Here is a 21,904-nt window from a genome sequence, read left to right as displayed (position 1 = left end):
ATAGGAACCAGTGGGAACAGCAGTTGGTCACCCAATGGGCAAGCAACTAGCAGAGTGGGTGTTAATATGTTGAAAAAAGTTAAAAACTATAAAATGCATATTAGTATCAGAAAACTAATTCATCCTGAGTTATTAAGGGAATTCTGAAATACAATGTATACCTTTGTAGGACATTTGAAATCACATCTAGTATACAGACACTAGGAAGTCAAGTCAATCACCAAAGCAATTTATTGAAGGTAAAGAATGGACAACAGAAGGAAAAGAATTTATCAATAAACATAATGTACGGTTAAAGGATTTTAGAGTGATTTAAAATGACCACCTGAGATTTACTTACAACAAATATAATTAAAATTACTAAATATACAAATACCCCAGGGACCTGAAAAAGATTTTACTGCTATCCTGATTCTAATAAACAGTACGTCTTCTAAGCCCAAATTATTTCAAATGCCATAAAAACCTAAATTAATAAAAAGAAAGCCAAAACAATAGTAATGAAAGAAATTAGTATCTTCTTACCTCACCAAGATAAATGACAATTTGGAAGAAAGTATCCATCAGCAAAATTCTCTCAGCTAGAATGCTGCTGCTGTCCAAGAGCACTGGCTGAAGAAAAAGGGGGGAGAGAAGGCATTGGTCTTGCCCCATTCCCACATGGCAACCACTCCAACCCCACACTTGTGGTGTCTACACAACAGCTCCAAGGCTGCTGATGAATGGCACCTGGCACAATGGCTCTCTCCATCTTTAAGGAAAGTCCTACTTTCTGCTCCCTGACCCAGAAGTTCTAAGTATCAACTTTGTATTAGAAAGAGCCTCCAAAAAATCCCTCATCAACTGGGGAGAGAGATTAAGAACATCTTATCCCAAACATTCTCAGTTTTGTGTTAGAAATGTATTTTATCTATTGGAGACACATTCTCTCAAATCTATTACTGTAGATGCTTACATGAAAAACAACAACTTTTAATAGAAGTTTTAAAAGTTTCCTACAGAATACATTTTATTATAATTTCTAATTCAATAATAAAAGTAAAGTACTTGTTAAGGAAAATTTGAAAATTTGTACCCAAGTCCAACAAATATTCATCATTTATTTTCACATAGTTTTTAATTCCTGTATGCTAAAAAATACATAATTTAGGAAAGTTTCTATTTTGATTTTTTTCATGTAACTTTATCTTTTTTAGTAACATCTATACCCAATGAGGGGCTTGAACTCACGACCCAGAGATCAAGGGTCTCATGCTCTACCAACTGAGCCAGCCAGGTGCCCCTTTCATGTAACTTTTTTTTTTAAATTTTATTTATTTATTTGACAGAGAGAGAGAGAGAGATCACAAGTAGGCAGAGAGGCAGGCACAGGGAGAGGGGGAAGCAGGTTCCTTGCTGAGCAGAGAGCCTGATGCGGGGCTTGATCCCAGGACCCCAAGATCATGACCTGAGCCAAAGGCAGAGGCTTAACCCACTGAGCCACCCAGGTACACCCTTCATGTAACATTTTAATATTTTATCACATTCCATAAACTCTAAATATTTCTTAGATTACTTATTTTTCTACTATTAAACACCTGGGATTATTTTTTTTTAACTTTAAAATTTTTTTATAAACATATAATGTATTTTTAGCCCCAGGGGTATAGGTCTGTGAATCACCAAGTTTACACACTTCACAGCACTCACCATAGCACATACCCTCCCCAATGTCCATAACCCCACTACCCTCTTCCAACCCCCCTGCCCCCAGCAAACCTGTTTGTTTTGTGAGATTAAGAGTCTCTTACGGTTTGTCTCCCTTCTGATCCCATCTTGTTTCATTTATTCTTTTCCTACCCCCAAACTCCCCACGTTGCATCTCCACTTCCTCATATCAGGGAGATCACATGATAGTTGTCTTTCTCCAACTGACTTATTTCGCTAAGCATAATACCCCTCTAGTTCCGTCCACGTCACTGCAAATGGCAAGATTTCATTTCTTTTGATGGCTGCATAGTATTCCATTGTATATATATACCAAATCTTCTTTATCCATTCATCTCTTGATGGACATGTAGGTTCTTTCCATAGTTTGGCTATTGTGGACATTGCTGTTATAGTCGGGTGTATGTGCCCCTTCAGATCACTACATTTGTATCTTTAGGGTAAATACCCAGTAGTGCAATTGCTGGGTCATAGGGTAGCTCTATTTTCAACTTTTTGAGGAACCTCCATGCTGTTTTCCAGAGTGGTTGCACCAGCTTGCATTCCCACCAATAGTGTAGGAGGGTTCCCCTTTCTCAAGTCATTTCCTGACTTGTTAATTTTAGCCATTTTGACTGGTGGGAGGTGGTATCTCACTGTGGTTTTGATTTGTATTTCCCTGATGCCGAGTGATGTAGAGCATTTTATCATGTGTCTGTTGGCCATCTGGATGTCTTCTTTGCAGAAATGTCTATTCATGTCCTCTGCCCATTTCTTTTTTTTTTTTTAAGATTTTATTTATTTATTTGACAGAGAGAGATCACAAGTAGGCAGAGAGGCAGGCAGAGAGAGAGAGAGGGAGAAGCAGGCTCCCTGCCGAGCAGAGAGCCCGATGCGGGGCTCGATCCCAGGACCCTGAGATCTTGACCCGAGCCGAAGGCAGAGGCTTAACCCACTGAGCCACCCAGGCGCCCCCTCTGCCCATTTCTTGATTGGATTATTTGTTCTTTGGGTGTTGAGTTTGCTAAGCTCTTTATAGATTTTGGATACTAGCCCTTTATCTGATATGTTGTTTGCAAATATCTTCTCCCATTCTGTCAGTTGTCTTTTGGTTTTGTTAACTGTTTCCTTTGCTGTGCAAAAGCTTTTGATCTTGATGAAGTCCCGATAGTTCATTTTTGCCCTTGCTTCCCTTGCCTTTGGCAATGTTCCTAGGAAGAAGCCGCCGCAGCTGAGGTCGAAGAGGTTGCTACCTGTGTTCTCCTCAAGGATTTTGATGGATTTCTTTCTCACATTGAGGTCCTTCATCCATTTTGAATCTATTTTCATGTGTGGTGTAAGAAAATGGTCCAGTTTCATTTTTCTGCATGTGGCTGTCCAATTTTCCCAATACTTTAACAATACTTGTTAAAGAGACTGTTTTTTTTCCATTGGACATTCTTTCCTGCTTTGTCGAAGATTAGTTGACCATAGAGTTGAGGGTCTATTTCGTGCTCTCTATTCTGTTCCATTAACCTATGTGTCTGTTTTTGGGCCAGTACCATACTGTCTTGATGATGACAGCTTTGTAATAGAGCTTGAAGTCCAGAATTGTGAGGCCACCAACTATGGCTTTCTTTTTCAATATTCCTTTGGCTATCCGAGGTCTTTTCTGGTTCCATATAAATTTTAGGATTATTTGTTCCATTTCTTTGAAAAAAATGGATAGTATTTTGATAGGGATTGCATTAAATGTGTAGATTGCTTTAGGTAGCATAGACATTTTCACAATATTTGTTTCTTCCAATCCAGGAGCATGGAACATTTTTCCATTTCTTTGTGTCTTCCTCAATTTCTTTCATGAGTACTTTATAGTTTTCTGAGTATAGATTCTTTGCCTCTTTGGTTAGGTTTATTCCTAGGTATCTTATGGTTTTGGGTGCAATTGTAAATGGGATGGACTCCTTAATTTCTCTTTCTTCTGTCTTGTTGTTGGTGTAAAGAAATGCAACTGATTTCTGTGCATTGATTTAATATCCTGACACTTTACTGAATTCCTGTACAAGTTCTAGCAGTTTCGGAGTGGAGTCTTTTGGGTTTTCCACATATAGTAGCATATCATCTGTGAAGAGTGATAGTTTGACTTCTTCTTTGCCGATTTGGATGCCTTTAATTCCTTTTTGTTGTCTGATTGCTGAGGCTAGGACTTCTAGTACTATGTTGAATAGCAGTGGTGATAATGGACATGGGATTATTTTCTAATCTTCTATTATAATAGTTCATTTCACTATTTCTTTGAACAAGGCTTTTTCTGTATGTCAGAGGATTTCCTTCAGGCACAAGTCATGGAATTACTGGGCCAAAGTAACTGGAAAAAAAAATACCTACGTATTTTTGTAAGTTTTTTTTTTTTAAACATATAATCCTGCCTTCTACAGATAATAGCTTTCTTTATAGGTCCTGTGACTTTTTCCCACATGTATTTTTCAATACTCAGAAATAATGTTAAAGTACTATAAAGACTCCAAGTTTTCCTTTTTTTTTTTTTTACAGCTTTGCTCTAAGAGTAAACTTGCTAGGAAAAAAAAACAACAACGCATATTAGGTGATTCCAATTTTGACAAAAGCATTCACATAAACCTCACCTCTGGCGGCCCGTGGAAGGAATAGGAGTACAGAATGGGCTGGATCATGATGAGGGACTGGGTTAGATCCTGTCGGGCAAAATGGTGTCTGTAATACGATGACTCATCAGGACTGTTGTTAAACACTTGGAGAAATGGAGATCTTCTAAGATGGAACATGAACTGCATTTATAAAGGAAAAAAAAGAGAGACAAGGGCATACAGTTGTAACTTAGATACCCAGACAGCAGGCTTGCCTTAGGTCTCTGAAACAGAAGCCAGACCTTAGACAAAGGCCTCTGAATTCCTGTAAGCGGAAAGTACAATGACAGTACCAGGGCCTGGAGGAAGATGGAAACGGGAAGCTGCTGTTTAGTGAGTACAGAGTTTTAGTTTTGCAGGATAAAAAAGTTCTGGAGATCTGTTGCATAACAACATGAATATACTGAAAACTACTGAACTGCACACTGAAAAATGGCTAAGACAGTAAATTTTATGTTATGTGTTTTTTACCTCGATCATAAACATTATTTTTAAGAAAGGGAGAGGGGCCCTGTGGGTATATCAAAGCTTCTGCATGAAGGGGGAAAGGTAAAGCAGCATTTATTTCTGGAGTCACTGGGCCAGGCTGCAGGCAGAACGTCTGCTCTAGAGAGGTCACAGTGCCATGAGGAAAAGGCACACTCCAGGCAGCCACAATAAAAAGTTGTGAGCATGATACAAGAAAGTACTAGTAGGATGGGGTAGGGATGTAGGGGCAGCAGGAGGCTTCCCAAGCCACTGGGGTCTGAAAGATGTGCATGAGGAGGCCAGAGGGAGGGGACTCCAGATGCAGTCACAGATGAGAGGCCGGAGAGCTCAAGACTCAGGCTGCTGCGCTGGCATCAAGAGTGGAGGGAAGAGAGGGATGCTCTTTACCCTGAGATCTGAAGGTGCATGGCAGACTTTTAGCTCATTCAGAAGAGGTACCAATACTTAAAAAATAAAAATAATATAAAATGAGGCACCTGGGGTGCTCAGTCGGTTAAGCATCCAACTTTTTTTTTTTTTTTTAAGATTTTATTTATTTATTTGACACAGAGACAGTGAACACTCACAGACGGGGAGTGGCAAGCAGAGGGAGAGGGAGAGGCAGGCTCTCCACTGAGCAGGGAGCCCAATGCGGGGCTTGATCTCAGGACCTCGGGATCACAGCCTGGGCCGGAGGCAGATGTTGAACCAAATGAACCACCCAGGCACCCCAAGGGCCCGACTCTTGAGCTCAGCTCAGGTCTTGATCTCAAGGTCATGAATTCAAACCCCACGCTGGGAAAAGAGGTGCCAGAACATGAAAATGAGCTGCCGTGAGAAGTTTAAAGCTTCCTGAGACTCCCAATATTGAACCAATGACTCCTGTACAATAATCATGGCTCATAGTCAATACATTCCGTGTGCAAGGTACAAAGCACTTGAAAGAATGATTTAATTCTTCTAATGTAGACACGAAGCAGCTTCGCTTACCACCCTGGTTTATGGGTGAGCAATCTGCGGGGTAGGCAACTTGCCCAAGGCCACTCACACTGAGGGGCAGAACCGCTTCATTCCAGGCATCTGGCTCCCAAGACTGTGAGCTTGACCTCTAACCTAGAAGTCTCGACAAAAGGAATCTTACAAGCCACCTCATTCAGAGATTTTCCAACTGTGCTCTTCAATCTCATCAGATCCTCTGGACCCAAGATGGGGGGCAGGGGAGGGTGCTCCGGCAGCACCCGGTTCTAAGGGTGGCACATTGGCACAACCAGAGAAGCTCAAGTCTATCTGCTTATGTGCTGGCTTCTGAGGGACTCCTCTCAAAGAAAGGATTCCACAACTTTAAAGAGATGAGAAACCACTTCTCCAGACCCGTTCTGTCCTTGTAAAGAGGAAACCAACATGCATGGGGGTTCGAGGAGGGGATCAGCAGTGGCAGAGCCAGTGGCTGGAACTCCGTGTGAACTCTGGCAGGCCCAGGGCGCCCTCTGCAACACTGAGCTGGCTCGACTGTCCTAACACAGGCCACAGGGGTGGGCGTCAGGGACCACAGAGCCCTGCCTGGGCCGGGGGTCAGGTGAAGTGACCTCTAAAGCCCCCTTTTAACCCTGAAGAGTCCAAGTTATACAACAGCATGCCTGAAACTTGTGTCCACTTTCCAAACTGAGTAATCAAAAAGATAATACCTACTAGGATATCTGAGTGCTCAGAAATTTATTTAAAGATGAAAGTTTGCTGCTCTCTACCTATTCCTCATTAAGGCATCTCTGAGGGAAGGGAAAAGAGTTGGCTCTGTTCTGGCTCCAGGAAAGCTGCACCCATGAAGGCCACCTGAGAGTCATGGGCCCCAGCTGTGGAGCGGGCCACACTGACCAAGTGCTTCCCGGGCGCCTGGCCCTGAGGACCACACTCTCCGCCTCAGCTGGCCATCCTCACAACCATCTACCGAGTCCAGCTCCAGCCTCCTCATTTATAGATGAGGGTGGACATCAGGAGAGGTAAATACAGATTCCTGAAGGTGGCTTCATGCCATGTCCACTTCCGTCCCTCCTTTCACTGTCCGATGCCCCCCAAGTGGCTGGTTCGTGTGCAGTGCAGTTATTTACAGGAGCTGCTTGTTACTGCTGATTCCCAGGTACGATCAGCACCGTCACTACACAGGTATCATTAAATATTTGCCATTATCTGTGGCCTCATTTTGTAACGTTCACCTTCACGTGTGCTTCATCTGCTTGAGTGACCACTGAGGTAGCTGCCGGCCCAAAACTTCTACAGATGAGATTCTGCTGTGGCCTTCAGCAACAACCCTGTTTTGCCTCTTCATGGGAGTTGGGGAGCCATTATCTTCTCTCTGTGTGTCATCTCTGTCTTCTATAGGGCTGACGCACGGTCTCACACACAGACATAGTATCTGTCCTTAACTGGACAACCTTCATCACCTATAGATGGGAGTCTCAAAACCCACCAAGTCTTCACTTCAGCCTGAGAGCAGAGTTTCATTTCTATCACAATTCATTCTTCTCTACTTAAAAAATACCTATTACTTACCTGAGGATACAGAGAGAAGGAATCTGATAACCTAAAAGAAGTGGGATCTTCTTTGTTATACTGTCCAAACTTCTGGCACTGTTGAAAGAAAACAGCAAAAAAGGAAAAAAAGAGAGAGAAAGAGAGAGAAAAAGTCCAGTCAGTGTCACCTGGAAAAATCCTTGCAGTAGAAGAGCTACACTCCAGTCTCAACTTTGACTTACTGAGGGTCCCAGACCAGCACTTCTCAAGCACAGCTGGGCAGAACCATGATCCGGGTGCTGCTAAACATAGATTCTGATTCCACAGATCTGGAGAGAGCCTGCATTTCTAACCAGCTCCTAGGCGATGCTGCCGGAGGACTGCTCTGATGGGTCAGTGGCTCAAGGAGCTCTCTTGGGCACCTCTTCCATAAGGAAAGCCCCTAAGTCTGTGACATTATAGCTCAATTTTCTTCCTTCCTTCAAAGACAAATTTCTGAACATTTTCTCTTCTGCTTTTATTTCCTCTTTGTTTCACACATCTCCTCTGACCAATAGAGAACTGAACCCTCCGCCATTGAAAGAAAGCCTATCTCTGACAGTTACTCTCTCCTACCAAGTCCGATGGCCTGGTACGGCTCTCACCTTCCTGGACTCCCCAGCACCCCAGGTCAAGTAACTCCCCCAAAGTCTGTGAAATTCTCTTCCAGCCACTAACATAGCACCTATTTTTCCTCTCCAACTGATTCTTCTCTGTCTTGTTCCACAGCCCTTCATCTCTCTTTGTCCTAACTGTGGGTTTCTTGGGAGGCTAGTTCTTGGCCGCTTGCTCCCATCCTCACTGCTCCAGCTACAAGTAACAGGAGAACCAGACCAATGTCATATAAATTTGCCCCTCCCACACTGCCCCTGTCCAGTGCTGCCTCTAACCTTAGCTCCTGTGGGCACTTCCATCCAACTACGGAACAGCTTCCCTCACTCGTACTTTCACAAGTTCATGAATAAAGTAAATTCAACTATTTATTACATTAAAAAAAATTATGCCTCCCTCCACCCTTTGCCATCTTCCAGTTCTCTTCTCTCTCCATCATCTTTGCCGTCACCCACACTCAAAACTTAAGTCAATGTTAATTTGTTGGTTTTTGATTCCACATTGTTTGAGCAAGTTTTATCAAATCTTCTTTCCGCATACACCCTGATTCCAAACTTGCCCTCCCCTCCAACTGTCCTACCACCATCCTGGACTCAGCTTTCTTGAGCCTCCAGAATCCCCCACTGGTCTCCCTATCAGTAGCCTTTCACCCTCCTGTTTATCTCACACAGTAATGGTAAATGTAAACACAAGTATCATGCTGGTGGCAGGCCCCTGCTTGGGAATCACACCTGAGCAGTGATTTAACTTTAAAAGCAAGGCATTCCAATGGAATTGTTCAATCACTGCAGTGCACATAAAGCTACAGTTATACTGTATGTTAATATTTCAATAACACACATTAAAATAACTTCATAAATAAAATGAAGCATTCTAAAATTAAGCCACACCTTCACTACTTCTCCCCACCAACCTGTGCTCTCATGGTCTCTCCAGCTGCCCCACATAAACTGAAATGCACAGCCATGTCCCACAAGCTTGTTCATGCTTCCCCTGTTTAAATCACTGCATGGTTTATCTCTCCTGATTAGACCCAAAATAACATATGAGGCATCTCCACATTCACTGGGCCACGGATCCCTATTGCTAAAAAAAAAAAATCCCTAAGATCTGCAAAGAAAATATAGAACCACAGCACTCAAAGGGACTCATCTAAATCAACCTTTACTGTACACAGATTTGCATCTTTCTCTAAATGTCCTGTGTGTGTTGTTTCTTTCTCATGGTAAGGTAAGTCCTTGAGGGGAAAATGCACGTATAACCCTCTCTTACATCACTCCCAGAACATTCAGCGTTTGGCATAAGGTAAGCAACACAAAATGCTTGTTGACTGACTGTATGAAATGACAGGTGTATGTGCCAGTGTTCTCTTCTCAAACACAGAGCAGAGACTACGACTGAAGCTGGTGCCACAGTTCCCAACTCACCAGTCGGATGAGCTGTCGGTCCAGCCACCGGAGCACATCAGGTCCCTCCTCCGACTCTGCGCGAAACACTCCCAGCCGAGCCATCAAGACTGCTGCAGCCTCCTGGTCAAACGCCGCTTCTATGTGCCTGAGCTGGCTCTGTGCATCTGCCCAACTGACAAGTCCAGAATCAGTGCCACGCTTACCTAAGTCCTGCTCCCTCATCTAAGGCAACATAGATTCAAACTGCAACATCAGTAAGGAATCACAGGAGTTTTAAATGTTTTCATTTACCCTCATCTGATCTCTGGAGGCTTTAAGAGCAAAGGAAAGGTGTGCCTCGGTGGCTCAGCAGGTTAAGCCTCTGCCTTCGGTTCAGGTCATGATCTCAGGGTCCTGGGATTGAGCCCTACATCAGGTTCTCTGCTCAGCAGGGAGTCTGCTTCCCCCACCAACCCCAGCCTGCCTCTCTGCCTTCTTGTGATCTCTGTCTGTCAAATAAATAAATAAAATCTTAAAAAAAAAAAAAGAGCAAAGGAAAAATTACAGAGAACTTCTCAAAATTCTACAAGATAGCATGAGAGTAGATACCCTAGAGGTACCCAAGTCTCCAGTTCCTTCCTCCAGGTCAATCTTGCAAAAATCTGTATGTTTACAAATTCACAAAATGAATTTCCACATCATATCCATGGTAGAAAGAATCAGCATATATATGAAAGTTTTCTAGACAGATTAAAAGACACTATGAACAAAACTGAAAGACAACAGACAGGCCATGAACACATATGAACCACAAACAATAATCATATCCAGAATACATAAAAAGTTCCTGCAAGTCAATGAACAAGACAAAGAAATAGGTTTTACAAAATGGGAAAAGGCTATCACAGAAGAAATATATGTGGCCAATAAATATGAAAAGTGTTCAACCCATTAATAAACAGAAAAATCCATGTAAAAGTGGCAAATTGCTCTACATTGGCATGTTAAAGATCGATAATATTATTAGTGAGGAAATAGGACACTCTCCTCACACTATTGGGGAAAACACAAATTCAGTTCTTATAAGAGTAGTTTTGCAGGATACAGAATTCTACTTCTATGAAGTGGTTGGAAAGAAATACTCAGGATACACAAAAACCTAAACACATGAATGAAGCCCTTCTGGAAGGAAGGTAGGACCTGAAATCCCTTTTTAAGAGAGAAGTGACACATCCCATCCAAACCATGCAACATTGTAACAGCCACTACAGGGAAGGAGCAGCTAGTACATGCTGATACAGAAGATGTCCCTGACTGATTACCGAGAAAAATTTACAGACATGCCAAAAATAAGAAGCCACACATGCATGTTATATACACATACAGTACAGAACTCTATGGAAATGGGCCCGTGATAAACACCTGTGCAGTAATAGCATTACACCTCTGGAGAGGGCAGGTAAAGGGACCCATTTTTTATATACTTTTGAGCTCTTTGTATCTTTTACAAGAAGGATGTATTTATGGGTTACTTATCTGACTATAATGAAAATTAATTTTTAATGAACTTATTCCTACCAAAAGAGGATTCTTCCAGAAGAGTGCCTGCAGGCCTAATTAGGTTGGCCAGCATTGCTTCTTCTTCTGCCTCCTTCTCTGATCAAATGAGCCAGTCAGGATTGGTGAGAACCATTCAATGGAATTACAAAAATAAACTAAGAGATGCTAAATTATCTCTTCAAAGGGAAAACACTGGGGGCTCAACAGAAAGGAAACCAGGACTGCTCACTTTCTGGCAATGGTGGTCACACGGATGCGTCTCTGGGTGCTGGAGTGTTGATACTGTGTGACAAACTGGATGGCACCTCTGCCTCCTTGGGGGACCGGAGCGTTGTGCTGCAGGACACAGGCCACACACAGTTACTGTTAGAGGCATGACTCAAACACAAATGGTCACAGAGCCCATTGTGCTCTTCCTAAAACGACTGACACAGTGTTAACAACACAGTTCTTGATGCATTCTGAATGGTACAATTAAAATCTGGGCATTTCACCATACATAACTTTTACCTCAAAAGAAAATTTTTTTTTTTTTAAAAGGAACCATATTCAGATTAGTAATAAATTCAAGTGAATGATACACATGCTAAAGTATTTAGGGATGAAAGACACTGAGGAGTGCAATTTGTTTTAAAATGCATCAAAAATAAGGGACACCTGAGTGACTCAGTCGGTTAAGCATCTGACTCCTGGTTTCAGCTCAGGTCATGATCTCAGGGTCATGAGATCAAGCCCCATGTAGGGCTCTGCGCTGGGCATGGACCCTGCTTGGGATTCTCTCTCCCTCTTCCTCTGCCCCTCCCTCACACCCCCTCTTAAAAAAAAAAAGCATCAAAAATAAGATTAATTGATGAATAAATAGGTATGTGGCAAAGTAAATACAGTAAAATGTTAACTACAGAATCTGAGTGGTAGGTGTACAAGTATTCGCTGTAAAATTCTTTTCATTTTCCTATAAATTAGGATTTTTAAAAATCAAATATTGGGGGAAAAACTGACACTTTCAAAACTTCACAAACATTATGATGACTGGTAAAAGCCATTCCCCTTCTGATGAGCTTATCAGTCCAACAATTTAAGTTGATGAAAGCAATATGCTATCTAACTCTGACCAAACCCTGAAAGGAGAAAAGAAGATCATGCTCGACTGGTATTAAGCAAACACAAGCCCAAAGTAGCATCAGTCCACACAGAAAGAAACCAGAGGCCGCCAGTCAGTAAGAAATCAGAAAACAGAACACTGAGACATGAATACTCAGGAAGAAATCCAACTTACCTGATTGACTACTTCAAAGTAGATGCCAAGTGTAGATGTGGGATCCAGGCTACAGATTTTCCACTGACTTGTGCCACCCACACCAAGTTCCTAGGGATGAAAAGAGGAATTAAAACAAAACCAAAAAAGCTACTTCTATGTTTAACTGCTGATGAAAAGTACGGACTCTGAGAATAGTTGGCTACTTGGGATCTCATTTCAAATGAAAAACTTAAAAAAGTACAATTATAAGCCTGAATAAGAGCTAGGATTTATTACAGGACTCTAAAATTAAGTTTTTTTTTCTTTTTAGATTTATTTATTTGAGAAAGAGCGAGCAATAGTGAGTGGGGGGAGGGGCAGAAGGAGAGAGAAAATCTCAAGCAGAGTCCCTGCTGAGCACAGATCCCCCACACAGGGCTTGATCTCATTGTTGTGATCATGACCTGCGCTGAATCCAAGAGTCGGAAGTTCAACTGATTGAGCTACCTTGGCATCCCAAAATTAAGCTTTTTATATCTGAACTCTGACCAATTTCCATTTTATCACCAAGAAAGTGCACTCTCTCTCTCTTTTTCTCTCTCCACACACATGGAACAAAATACTGAAGTTAGCTGAAAGAATCAAGTCAGGGTTGGGGAAGAAGCAAATACTAGAAGAGACAGAACTATCTGCTTAGCTTGAAAAGTTTCACTATTATTATTAGAGTAAGAGGAGGGGGTCCTGGGTGGCTCACTTGGTTAAATGTCTGCCTTCGGCTTGGGCCATGATCACAGGGTCCTGGAATCAGGCCCCACGCTGGGCTCATTGCTCAGCGGGGAACCTGTTCCTACCTCTCCCTCTGCCCCCCACTCATGTTCTCTCTCTCTCGATCTGTCCCAAATAAATAAAATCTTTAAAAAAAAAAAAAAGAATAGTTACAGAATGTTAGCTATTAATATTAATTTTCAAACCAATTTCTTTATGCCAAGCTACATAGAAAATTTTTTGTAAGAGAACTGTGATTTTAGTGGTATAAAGGCTGCCTTTTATTGACCAGTTGAAGCACCTCCAATGATAAATGAAGTTCACTAAAATGTGAAGAGTGTTGCTGTTTTACGCAGGACATCTAGAAGAAAGGGCTGCAGGTGTCAAAAGTACCTAGAATTAACTGTCAACCAAGAAGACTGTTAGACTCTGAAATAAACCCTTTATTGTTCTAGAGACAATATTACCCATTTTAACACTCACCAAAATGCAAAATACCATGCTTTTCAGTAAGTTATGTGAGTATGCATTTAAGAGGGTCCTATTCTTTTGTACGACTCTGAATTGTACACCACCCAAACCGTATAGTCCGCTGAGCAGAGCTGATTGAAGCCACTCTGGCCTCTATGAAGCCTGCCAGGAGCCTTTGTACCTGGCCAAAGAACCAGCAGTCTCAGGAAGGAGATGGTTATAGGGCAAAGGGAAGATTCTTAGTTGAAATCACGGAGCAGCTCTAAGGTGGAAAGTGGAGAGGACACCGTTTCATCAGTATTTCCGAAGAAAGATAGTTAAATGGACGGATTTGTGCATGTCCACCTTCCCTTTTAGTGCCTTTTCTTTTTTTTTTTTTTTCAAGATTTTATTTATTTATTTGACAGAGAGAGATCACAAGTAGGCAGAGAGGCAGGCAGAGAGAGAGAGAGAGAGGAAGGGAAGCAGGCTCCCCGCTGAGCAGAGAGCCCGATGCAGGGCTCGATCCCAGGACCCTGAGACCGTGACCTGAGCCGAAGGCGGAGGCTTAACCCACTGAGCCACCCAGGTGCCCCATTAGTGGCCTTTTCTAAAAGCAGCAGGTAACATCTGCTGGAAGGTGAAGGGCCACACACAGGGAAAATGGTAAAGAAGCAAAAGGAGCTTGCATGCCTCCCATTTTTGACTTGCCAACCCCTTCTCCTGATCCTTTCTCCATACCGCCAACTCAGTTTTTTTTTAAGATTTATTTATTTGAGAGAAGGGAGAAAGGGTGGGGGAGGGGGCAGAGAGCATGCGAGTGAGCAGGTGAAGGGGGAGAGGGAGAGAGAATCTCAAGCTCCCCACCAAGCATGGAACCTGATTAGGGCTCAATCCCACGACCCTGAGATCATGACCTGAGGCAAGATCAAGAGTCAGTCGCTCAACCAACTGAGCCACCCAGGCGCGCCATGAACTCAATTTTTATAATATGAAACCTGTTGAAGTTTCAAGTCAAGGGGTTTGGTGTATGCCATCACAAAATATGCCACTCTGACAAAAGGATTATTTTAAGCTGAAGGTAATTTAAAAATAGCAGACATAAGAAAACTCCCTGCCCTCTCCCTACCAAGAAGGGCAGGATGATTCTCAATCACCAAAAACAACTCTAGATGCTTATCAGCCCACAGATTGTACAAGAAGAGTCTATACAACAAACTTGCGAAGACCAACTCTTCTCTTCCATTAGCTCCCCCACCTACCCCCATCTACCTGCTTTTCCACAAGGTGTCACCCCCAGAAGCTCGAAGTGCCTTTCCTATGTCTTGTCACTTTTCTACGGATTTACTGTTCTTTTTTTTTTTTTAAAGAGTTTATTTATTTATTTGACAGACAGAGATCACAAGTAGGCAGAGAAGCAGGCAGAGAGAGGAAGCAGGCTCCCCGCTGAGCAGAGAGCCTGATAAAGGGCTCGATCCCAGGACCCTGGAATCACAACCTGAGCCGAAGGCAGAGGCTTTAACCCACTGAGCCACCCAGGCGCCCGCAGATTTACTGTTCTTTTGTTAAGATGCCACGTAATCCCAAGTTCTAACCACCCCTTTGAGTTGCTCCTTACTGGGAATGCATACGTGATGGGTCTATGTGCAATGCATGCGTGAATTTTTTCTCTTGTGAAACCTGTCTTTTGTCAGGCCCGTTTGCAGGGCCCAGCCAATGAGATCAAGATGCATAGAGGAAAAAGAAAATTTTTCTTGTTCTATAAGCACCAATGCCTGAAGGCGCCACAATCTCTGCAGAGCCCTGAAAATACATTTTCTCACTAACACACAAATTCCTTATGGAAGCATTTACCCTGCCTTTACCAGAGTAACTATGAAGACAAAATCAGGAAATCACCATTTTATAATCTCCAATGAAATAATGATTCGAGTAAGGATAATCAATGGATGCTTAAACAAAGGCTGTTGGCAAACAAGATATTCGTATCTTGCTACCATCTTGTTCAACCGATCTCTTGCTAATGGCAAAAAGGAAACATGCCCTTATCACAGAAAGACATAGGACAGTCATCACTTTCTCCACAGTCTAACTCAGCACCACTAACACATGACCAGACAGAAGTGCCTCCTGAAGAAACACACGAGGTGTAAGATCACTCAGGAACCATGGTGGACAAAAGGTCTAACCCGAACCTAATCGCTAATCTATCTTTCACTTTACAGAAAAGCACAGGGAGGATAGAAACCCACTCACCACCACCGCAAGGCAACGATCAGATACACTAAGAATTTGCAATACTCTACTGCAGAAGACACAGATGCTTGGCACAAATCACTGTCAACAAACAAAAAAGCAAAAAACCCTGTAGAACAGGAAGACGGTTCCAGATTTAAAAGACTAAGGCTATATAATGCTCAATGCAGTTACTAGTTGGGGTGGGGGGGGGACAGCTACGAAGGGTATTTGGGATTAAAGCAGAGAAAGACTATGACTAGTCACAGATGATATTAGTGAATTACTGTTTTCTTAGGTTTGCTATAATGTCACAGTAGGCGAAGATCCTTAATTTTAGAAGATGCAGACTGAAAGACTAAGTGTCGTGACCTCTGCAGCTTGCTGTTCCAAGGTTCTGTGACGTACAATAACGTGAACCTGGCAGACAAATAATGACCAGATGGAGAAAGCAAATATTGCAAAGAAAGAGGACAGCGAGAATGACTAAATGTTGACAAGTGCAGACTCTAAGTGGTGCAAATACTGAACTCCTCACGCTCTTCTTTAAGCTTCTCTGTATACTGAGTTGTATTCCCACCCCCTTTGCATCCTCTAAGCCCCCTCCCAAAATCTCATGGCTGATCCCTACCAGATCTTAAAACAGCTAATTGGCTCATATACTGATTCATAAAATTACCTTCTAAGGCAGATTTTAAGTGTATGGAACATATTTTGGAACTGAGCAGGCTTCCGAAGCCCTGCCAGGAATTAGGGGTACCAGTCCCTTGGTACACCAGGGTAATGGGTAACTCCTCAGATGGGCTTTGGGGCAGCCACCTGTCTCGCTCAAGGGATTACAGGAATATTCTCAAATCAGTTTGCCTCTGGCAACTTCATCAAAAGGTTAACCAAAGTAGTCACTAAGTGAATGTTCACTGCTGACGAAGACAAAGTGAGGATGTGAAAGTTGAAATCCGGCGTGAGCCTCCATTGTGCCAGGGGCTCTTCTGAGCAGTTTACCTGAACTTACTCCTTCAACCCTCCCAACAGCACTGCCAAGTGAGGTACTGTTCCTATCCCCACTTCCCAGATAAAGATATTGAATCCCAGAGTAAGTAAATACCATGCCCGGACACAAGACTGGCAGGGGTAGATCTGTGCCCCCGTATCCATGTCTGGCTCTACAGTCCACCGTCTCATTGACGAGGACAACAAGGGAAGGACAGGAATGAGACAACCCCAGCCCAGAACCACCATGGATAGGCCTCACTAGACACAGTGGTTTGTCTCCTCGAAGCTAAAGTATAAGCAGAGGAAGCGAGCCACCGGCAAAGCTACCTCCGTAACTTTACTTCATTCACCTATTTTCAAAATTTTGTTACCCAAAGAACATAGCTATTTGCATATACAACAGTGTCATTCGTGCCCAACCAACTCAAAATGGTCTCTGAGAAGTGAGACAAAGGTATCACCTCTAAGGGCAACAAGCACAGAGGTTTATTCCTGAAGGTTCTTGCTGAATACTTGCCTTGCTAAACAGAATACATTGTGGCTCACTGGCACAGAGACCCAGACAAGGATGGGGGTTCAGGGAAACCTGGGCTCTAGCTCCTCCCTATCAGCTCTGACCCAGAAAGCAAGACACCTGACTCCTCTGAGCCACCCTCTGACCCTTTAGATAGATGGACAGACAGGACACTGCCTCTCAGAGTTGTGGTCGTAAGAGTTGACCCTTCACCAACAGACACATTCCAACAGGTGACATGAGGTAAGATCACTCTGCTCTGACATTTTGAATGGGTTATAATGGGTTAAATCCTGGGGCACAGGAGGTGAGGATGATAGAGTTTTCCTTACATTTTCTGACACACATGGTCCTTTCACATTCAGAGACACACAAGGACCAATGGCTCCTGCAACTTTCAGTTCCCGAGAGGTCTAAAATGGAAATACACAAGCATGTAAAGGTAAAATTCACTGAAAACCACCCTCTCACAAAAGACACAATTAAAATTTACGGGTAAAATATGGCAATGTTATCATTCCACCAAAAAGAAATCCTACATGGATCATGCTCTTACAAACTTTTCCATGCCCACGAAATTCCAATGCAAACCTTAGTAAAATCCTCCTTTAAATTGAATTAACTTTGTTCCAAAGATGCTGTATTTTCAACTCTCACCTTTGAATTTACTTAAATAAAGAAGCTTAAAAAAAAACGTAATCTCTATACCCAGTGAGGAGCTCAAACTCACAACCCTGAGATTAAGAGTCTCATGTTCTTCTGACTGAGCCAGTGAGGCACCCCCTCACCTCTGAAATTGTTATACACATGGTGAAATTCTACCAACAATACATTTCTTTCCAATCCCATGTACTCAGTCATAATTATAATTTCTCATCAGCGAATATACTGTTTTATGTTGTTTTAAAAATGCTTAATTCATGAGCTCCAACATAATGACAAGGCCAATATACTTAGATTTTAAAATCTTAATTCACTAAAGTCTACTCCTCTTCAACTTAAAAAAAAAAACAAACTCAAAATCTGAGAAGATTGTTTAAAGTTTAATCTAAATGATTTAATGGTTATCCTCAATTCTCAAAGTAATAACCCTATCCCTTTATGTAACAGCTCCTTCTAATGTTTTCTCAAGGACTCAGAATCAAGTGTGCAGGGCTTTTAGTCCCTACAAGAAAAAACAAGACCCAAACTCACAGTGCTGGACTTATTTTCAAGTACTCTGGCTAGTCTGCAGGCAGGTGCTAAATATAAACATGGTTCTGTGAATATGGTGGCCTATACTGCCGGCGGTGGGGGTGGGGGGGACTCAACACCATGTGGCCTCAGCCCACCACTAATTCTTAGGCCTGCTGTCCTAGAGCAAGACAGAGCAGAGCCTGCAAGGCAATCAGAGAGCACTTTGTTTAGAACATTAATTAATATACAGGTCAACTTCAAGTAGTAGAGAGACAGAATCAATATACCTTCTTAAACTATTTTGCTGGGAACCTTTTAATTTACCTTTAGATGCCCATGTCCAGCAAGGTGAGGCTTATACAAGTCTGACTACTAAGTCAGAGAACTAATCTTTCATTAAAGTGTCAGAAAGCTATTGTACCTTCACTTCCAAAGTAGCACCAAATGCCATGCGGAAATCTCCATTGAAATCTTTACTAAAAATTCTTTGGAACGTCTGCTTGAAGAGAGAAGTGTTGAAAGAGTCTCCCATCACCATGTGGCCTCTAGGAAACAAAGAAGAAAGTGAACATTTAGGGTGACTGAAAGCCATTCGGATGCTTCCCTGGTGTTAACAAACAGAACTTTTAAAAAGGGGGAAAAAAACTACGTCCATGAAGGTGATATTAACCTAAACTGGAAACAGCAAGTTCAATGCGCAATCAGGAAAGACACTATTTTCAAGATATCAAAGAGAGCTCTTTCTGCCCACAGGTCCCGCCCCCAGCCCCGTGCTTAAATAAAACCACCAGAAAATAAAAAGAAAGAAAGAAAAAAAAAAAAAGACATAAAAGATAGGACCCCTTAGAACAGTTGTAAATCTTGGGGCACCTGGGTGGCTCAGTCGTTAAGTGTCTGCCTTTGGCTCAGATCATGATTCCAGGGTCGTAGGATCAAGTCCTGAATCAGGCTCTCTGCTCAGCAGGAAGCCTGCTTCTCCCTCTCCCACTCCCCTGCTTCTGTTCCCTCTCTAGTGTCTCTATGTCAAATAAATAAAATCTTTAAACAAAAGAAAACAAAACAAAACAACAATTCTAAATCTTTACCACAGTGGTGGTTACACAAACTGATGATGATACAGTCTCATACAATGCATACCTACATGTTAAAAAAATCAGTGCCCATACAAACTGGTGAAATCCCAGTATGGCCTGTAAGAGTTCATCATATCATACCATATCATACCAATGTCAGTTCCTGGTTGTGACACTGCACTACATTTCTGAAAGATGCTACTGCTGGGAGCTGCTACATGCACAGACCTCTCTATACTATTTTTGCAATTTCTTGTGAATCTGTAATTATTTCCAAAAAAAGAAAGAAAGAAAAAAAAAACAAAAGAACCGTTCACTGATAAGCCCACAGGCTTAATGGTTGTATCTACTGAGAAAATGTGTCCAGCTCCCCTCACTCTTCTCTAGTAGGGGAAATACCAAAGCCTATGGGAAATCCTTTTCAGATTAATTCACTGCCTCAAAACATTGAAATCTTTGGCTGTATGTGAATTATCTCTTCTAGTGTATGAATAACTTTTTCATGCCTTTTTGACGTTAGAGGGAAACACTGTTCAGAATCTCTGCAGTTCATGTGCTGGGGCAGATAAACACAGCATGATGCAAGTTATGCGTCCAGCCATCAATCATCAAACAGGACTTCAGAACTGGGCAGAACACAAGATCGTCTGATCCAGCTATCTCAGAGTGCTTGGCCCCTTTAGGGACAGAGATGATTCTGGCCCTAAATGTCCACCCTCTCCGCCCCTTCCTTGGTCATGGTTTCCATGGTTCCCTGGAAAAAAAGACAACATTTCCAAGCCTGCCTTGCACGTAGCCATGTAACTCAGCTTTGTTTATTGGACATGGCCGTTGTGATTTGTGGGGGGCATTCTCATGGGAAGGCACATGTCTTTTTCTGACTCTTCCTCCTTCCTGCTGCTCAAACACAGTGAGAGCCCAGTTACCACTCTGACCTGCATGAGGAGCACAGGAAGGGCCTCAGCCCCAATGAAGATGAAACCAATATTCCAGCTCTGGCTGCCGACCTCTGTTGCAGCACACAAACCTAATCCCAACTCACACCAACCCTCTACAACATACCTGCCAGGTTATCAGCCAGATTAGATTTGAACTCCTCCTGCATCAGGAGCGCATGCCCTTCAGTGGCAGCCTTTCTTCACACTGGGTGAAATTCTATTTCCCAGCAGCTCCCACCGCTACATCTAGTTTTCCCCTTTGGTCATATACACAGCGAACAAATCTAACACCCTTTCCACAGGAGAAGGCTTCAATTGTTGAATATAGATCTCATGCCCATCTGTCTTTAGTGCTATCATTTCTAGATTCTTCAATCATTCTCCTTATGACACAATTTCAAGTACTCTCCACCACTCTTACCACTTGCTTTTGAATACCCCCTGTTCCTCTACAAATCCCTTTGAAATTGAAATGCTCAGAATGGCAGAGGATATAACCTGGGTGCATCTGGCACCAAGGAAACCAAGACTATGATCTTCTCTGAAGATAACCAATTCCTGTAACACAGCCTGTGATCACCTCACCTTTTCTGGAAGTCATCCCAAATGACTGGCTCACACTGAGCCAAAACTAAACCCTCTGAGACTTTTTAATGTCCTTGCTACACATTTCCCTGATACTAAACTTGTGCAACAGATTATGTGACCTAACTACCAAGTTATTCAGGAGTCAAAGACCTCACCGAGAATCTGATAGAAGTGATGGTCCCTTTCCATCAGAGACATGTGCACTTGCGCGTGCGCGCAAACACACACACACACACACACACACACACACACAGGCATGTAAACTCGGCGATGTTCACAAAAGCAGTGAGGCCTTTCCGTGGATGCTCTAAGACAAGAGATCCTGGAGGATACTGGTAGGAATTCCTCTTACTAAATGTGGCTCACTGGTATAGCTCCATCAGTGTCATTTGGGACTCACCTAACACATCTGCGGCTTTCTGGGACTGCATCAAGTGACTCGCATTCTACCTTCTACATGCCCTTTGTTATTCAGTGAGGACAAGCAGCGTCATGAAGGAGCTTGTTAGAAATGCAAAATCTCAGGAACACCCATGGCTCTACCCCAGTACTTCCCAAAATGTTTTATGCAAGTCTCCTGGATCTTATTCAAACGAAGGTTTTGGGATGCCTGGGTGGCTCAGTGGGTTAAGGCCTCTGACTTCGGCTCAGGTCATGATCTCAGGGTCCTGGGATCAAGCCCCGCATCAGGCTCTCTGCTCAGCGGGGAGCCTGCTTCCCCCTCTCTCTCTGCCTGCCTCTCTGCCTACTTGTGATCTCTGTCTGTCAAATAAATTAAAAAAAAAAAAAAATCCAAGATGCTACATTCCTTACAAGCTCTCACATGGGGCTGATGCTGCCTATATTCAACTACACTTTGGACACTAAAGGCCCACCCCAGTGGCACGTTAGAAACACCCAGGGAAGGTTAACAAATGTTGACGCTGGGTCACACCCCATGCTAACTACTTGGGAATCACTGAGGAACAAGATTCAGAGCTAAAGTAGCTTTTTTTTTTTTTTTTTTTAAGATTTTATTTATTTATTTGA

The 21,904-nt window shown here is 42.7% G+C and overlaps 1 protein-coding gene across 2 annotated transcripts in view; it reads right to left on the bottom strand.

Moving 5' to 3' along the window:
• The window catches only part of SEC23B (SEC23 homolog B, COPII coat complex component), a 44,499-nt gene that overhangs the window by 11,210 nt on the left and 11,385 nt on the right, over window positions 1-21,904 (bottom strand). For both annotated transcript variants that reach the window (XM_032859255.1, XM_032859256.1), the window contains exons 10-17: window positions 18,698-18,821; window positions 17,433-17,513; window positions 12,183-12,272; window positions 11,136-11,242; window positions 9,386-9,539; window positions 7,347-7,424; window positions 4,311-4,472; window positions 526-612 (exon numbers count right to left, since the gene is read on the bottom strand). In XM_032859255.1, coding sequence (XP_032715146.1) covers window positions 526-612; window positions 4,311-4,472; window positions 7,347-7,424; window positions 9,386-9,539; window positions 11,136-11,242; window positions 12,183-12,272; window positions 17,433-17,513; window positions 18,698-18,821 — 883 coding nt within the window. The remainder of the gene's footprint in view (window positions 1-525; window positions 613-4,310; window positions 4,473-7,346; window positions 7,425-9,385; window positions 9,540-11,135; window positions 11,243-12,182; window positions 12,273-17,432; window positions 17,514-18,697; window positions 18,822-21,904) is intronic.

Source organism: Lontra canadensis, unplaced genomic scaffold, assembly GCF_010015895.1.
Source record: "Lontra canadensis isolate GAN:19392208 unplaced genomic scaffold, GSC_riverotter_1.0 scaffold16, whole genome shotgun sequence".
Lineage (NCBI taxonomy): Eukaryota > Metazoa > Chordata > Mammalia > Carnivora > Mustelidae > Lontra > Lontra canadensis.
The sequence above is the reverse complement of the archived record's forward strand: the minus strand, read 5'-3'. Positions and strand labels throughout refer to the sequence as shown.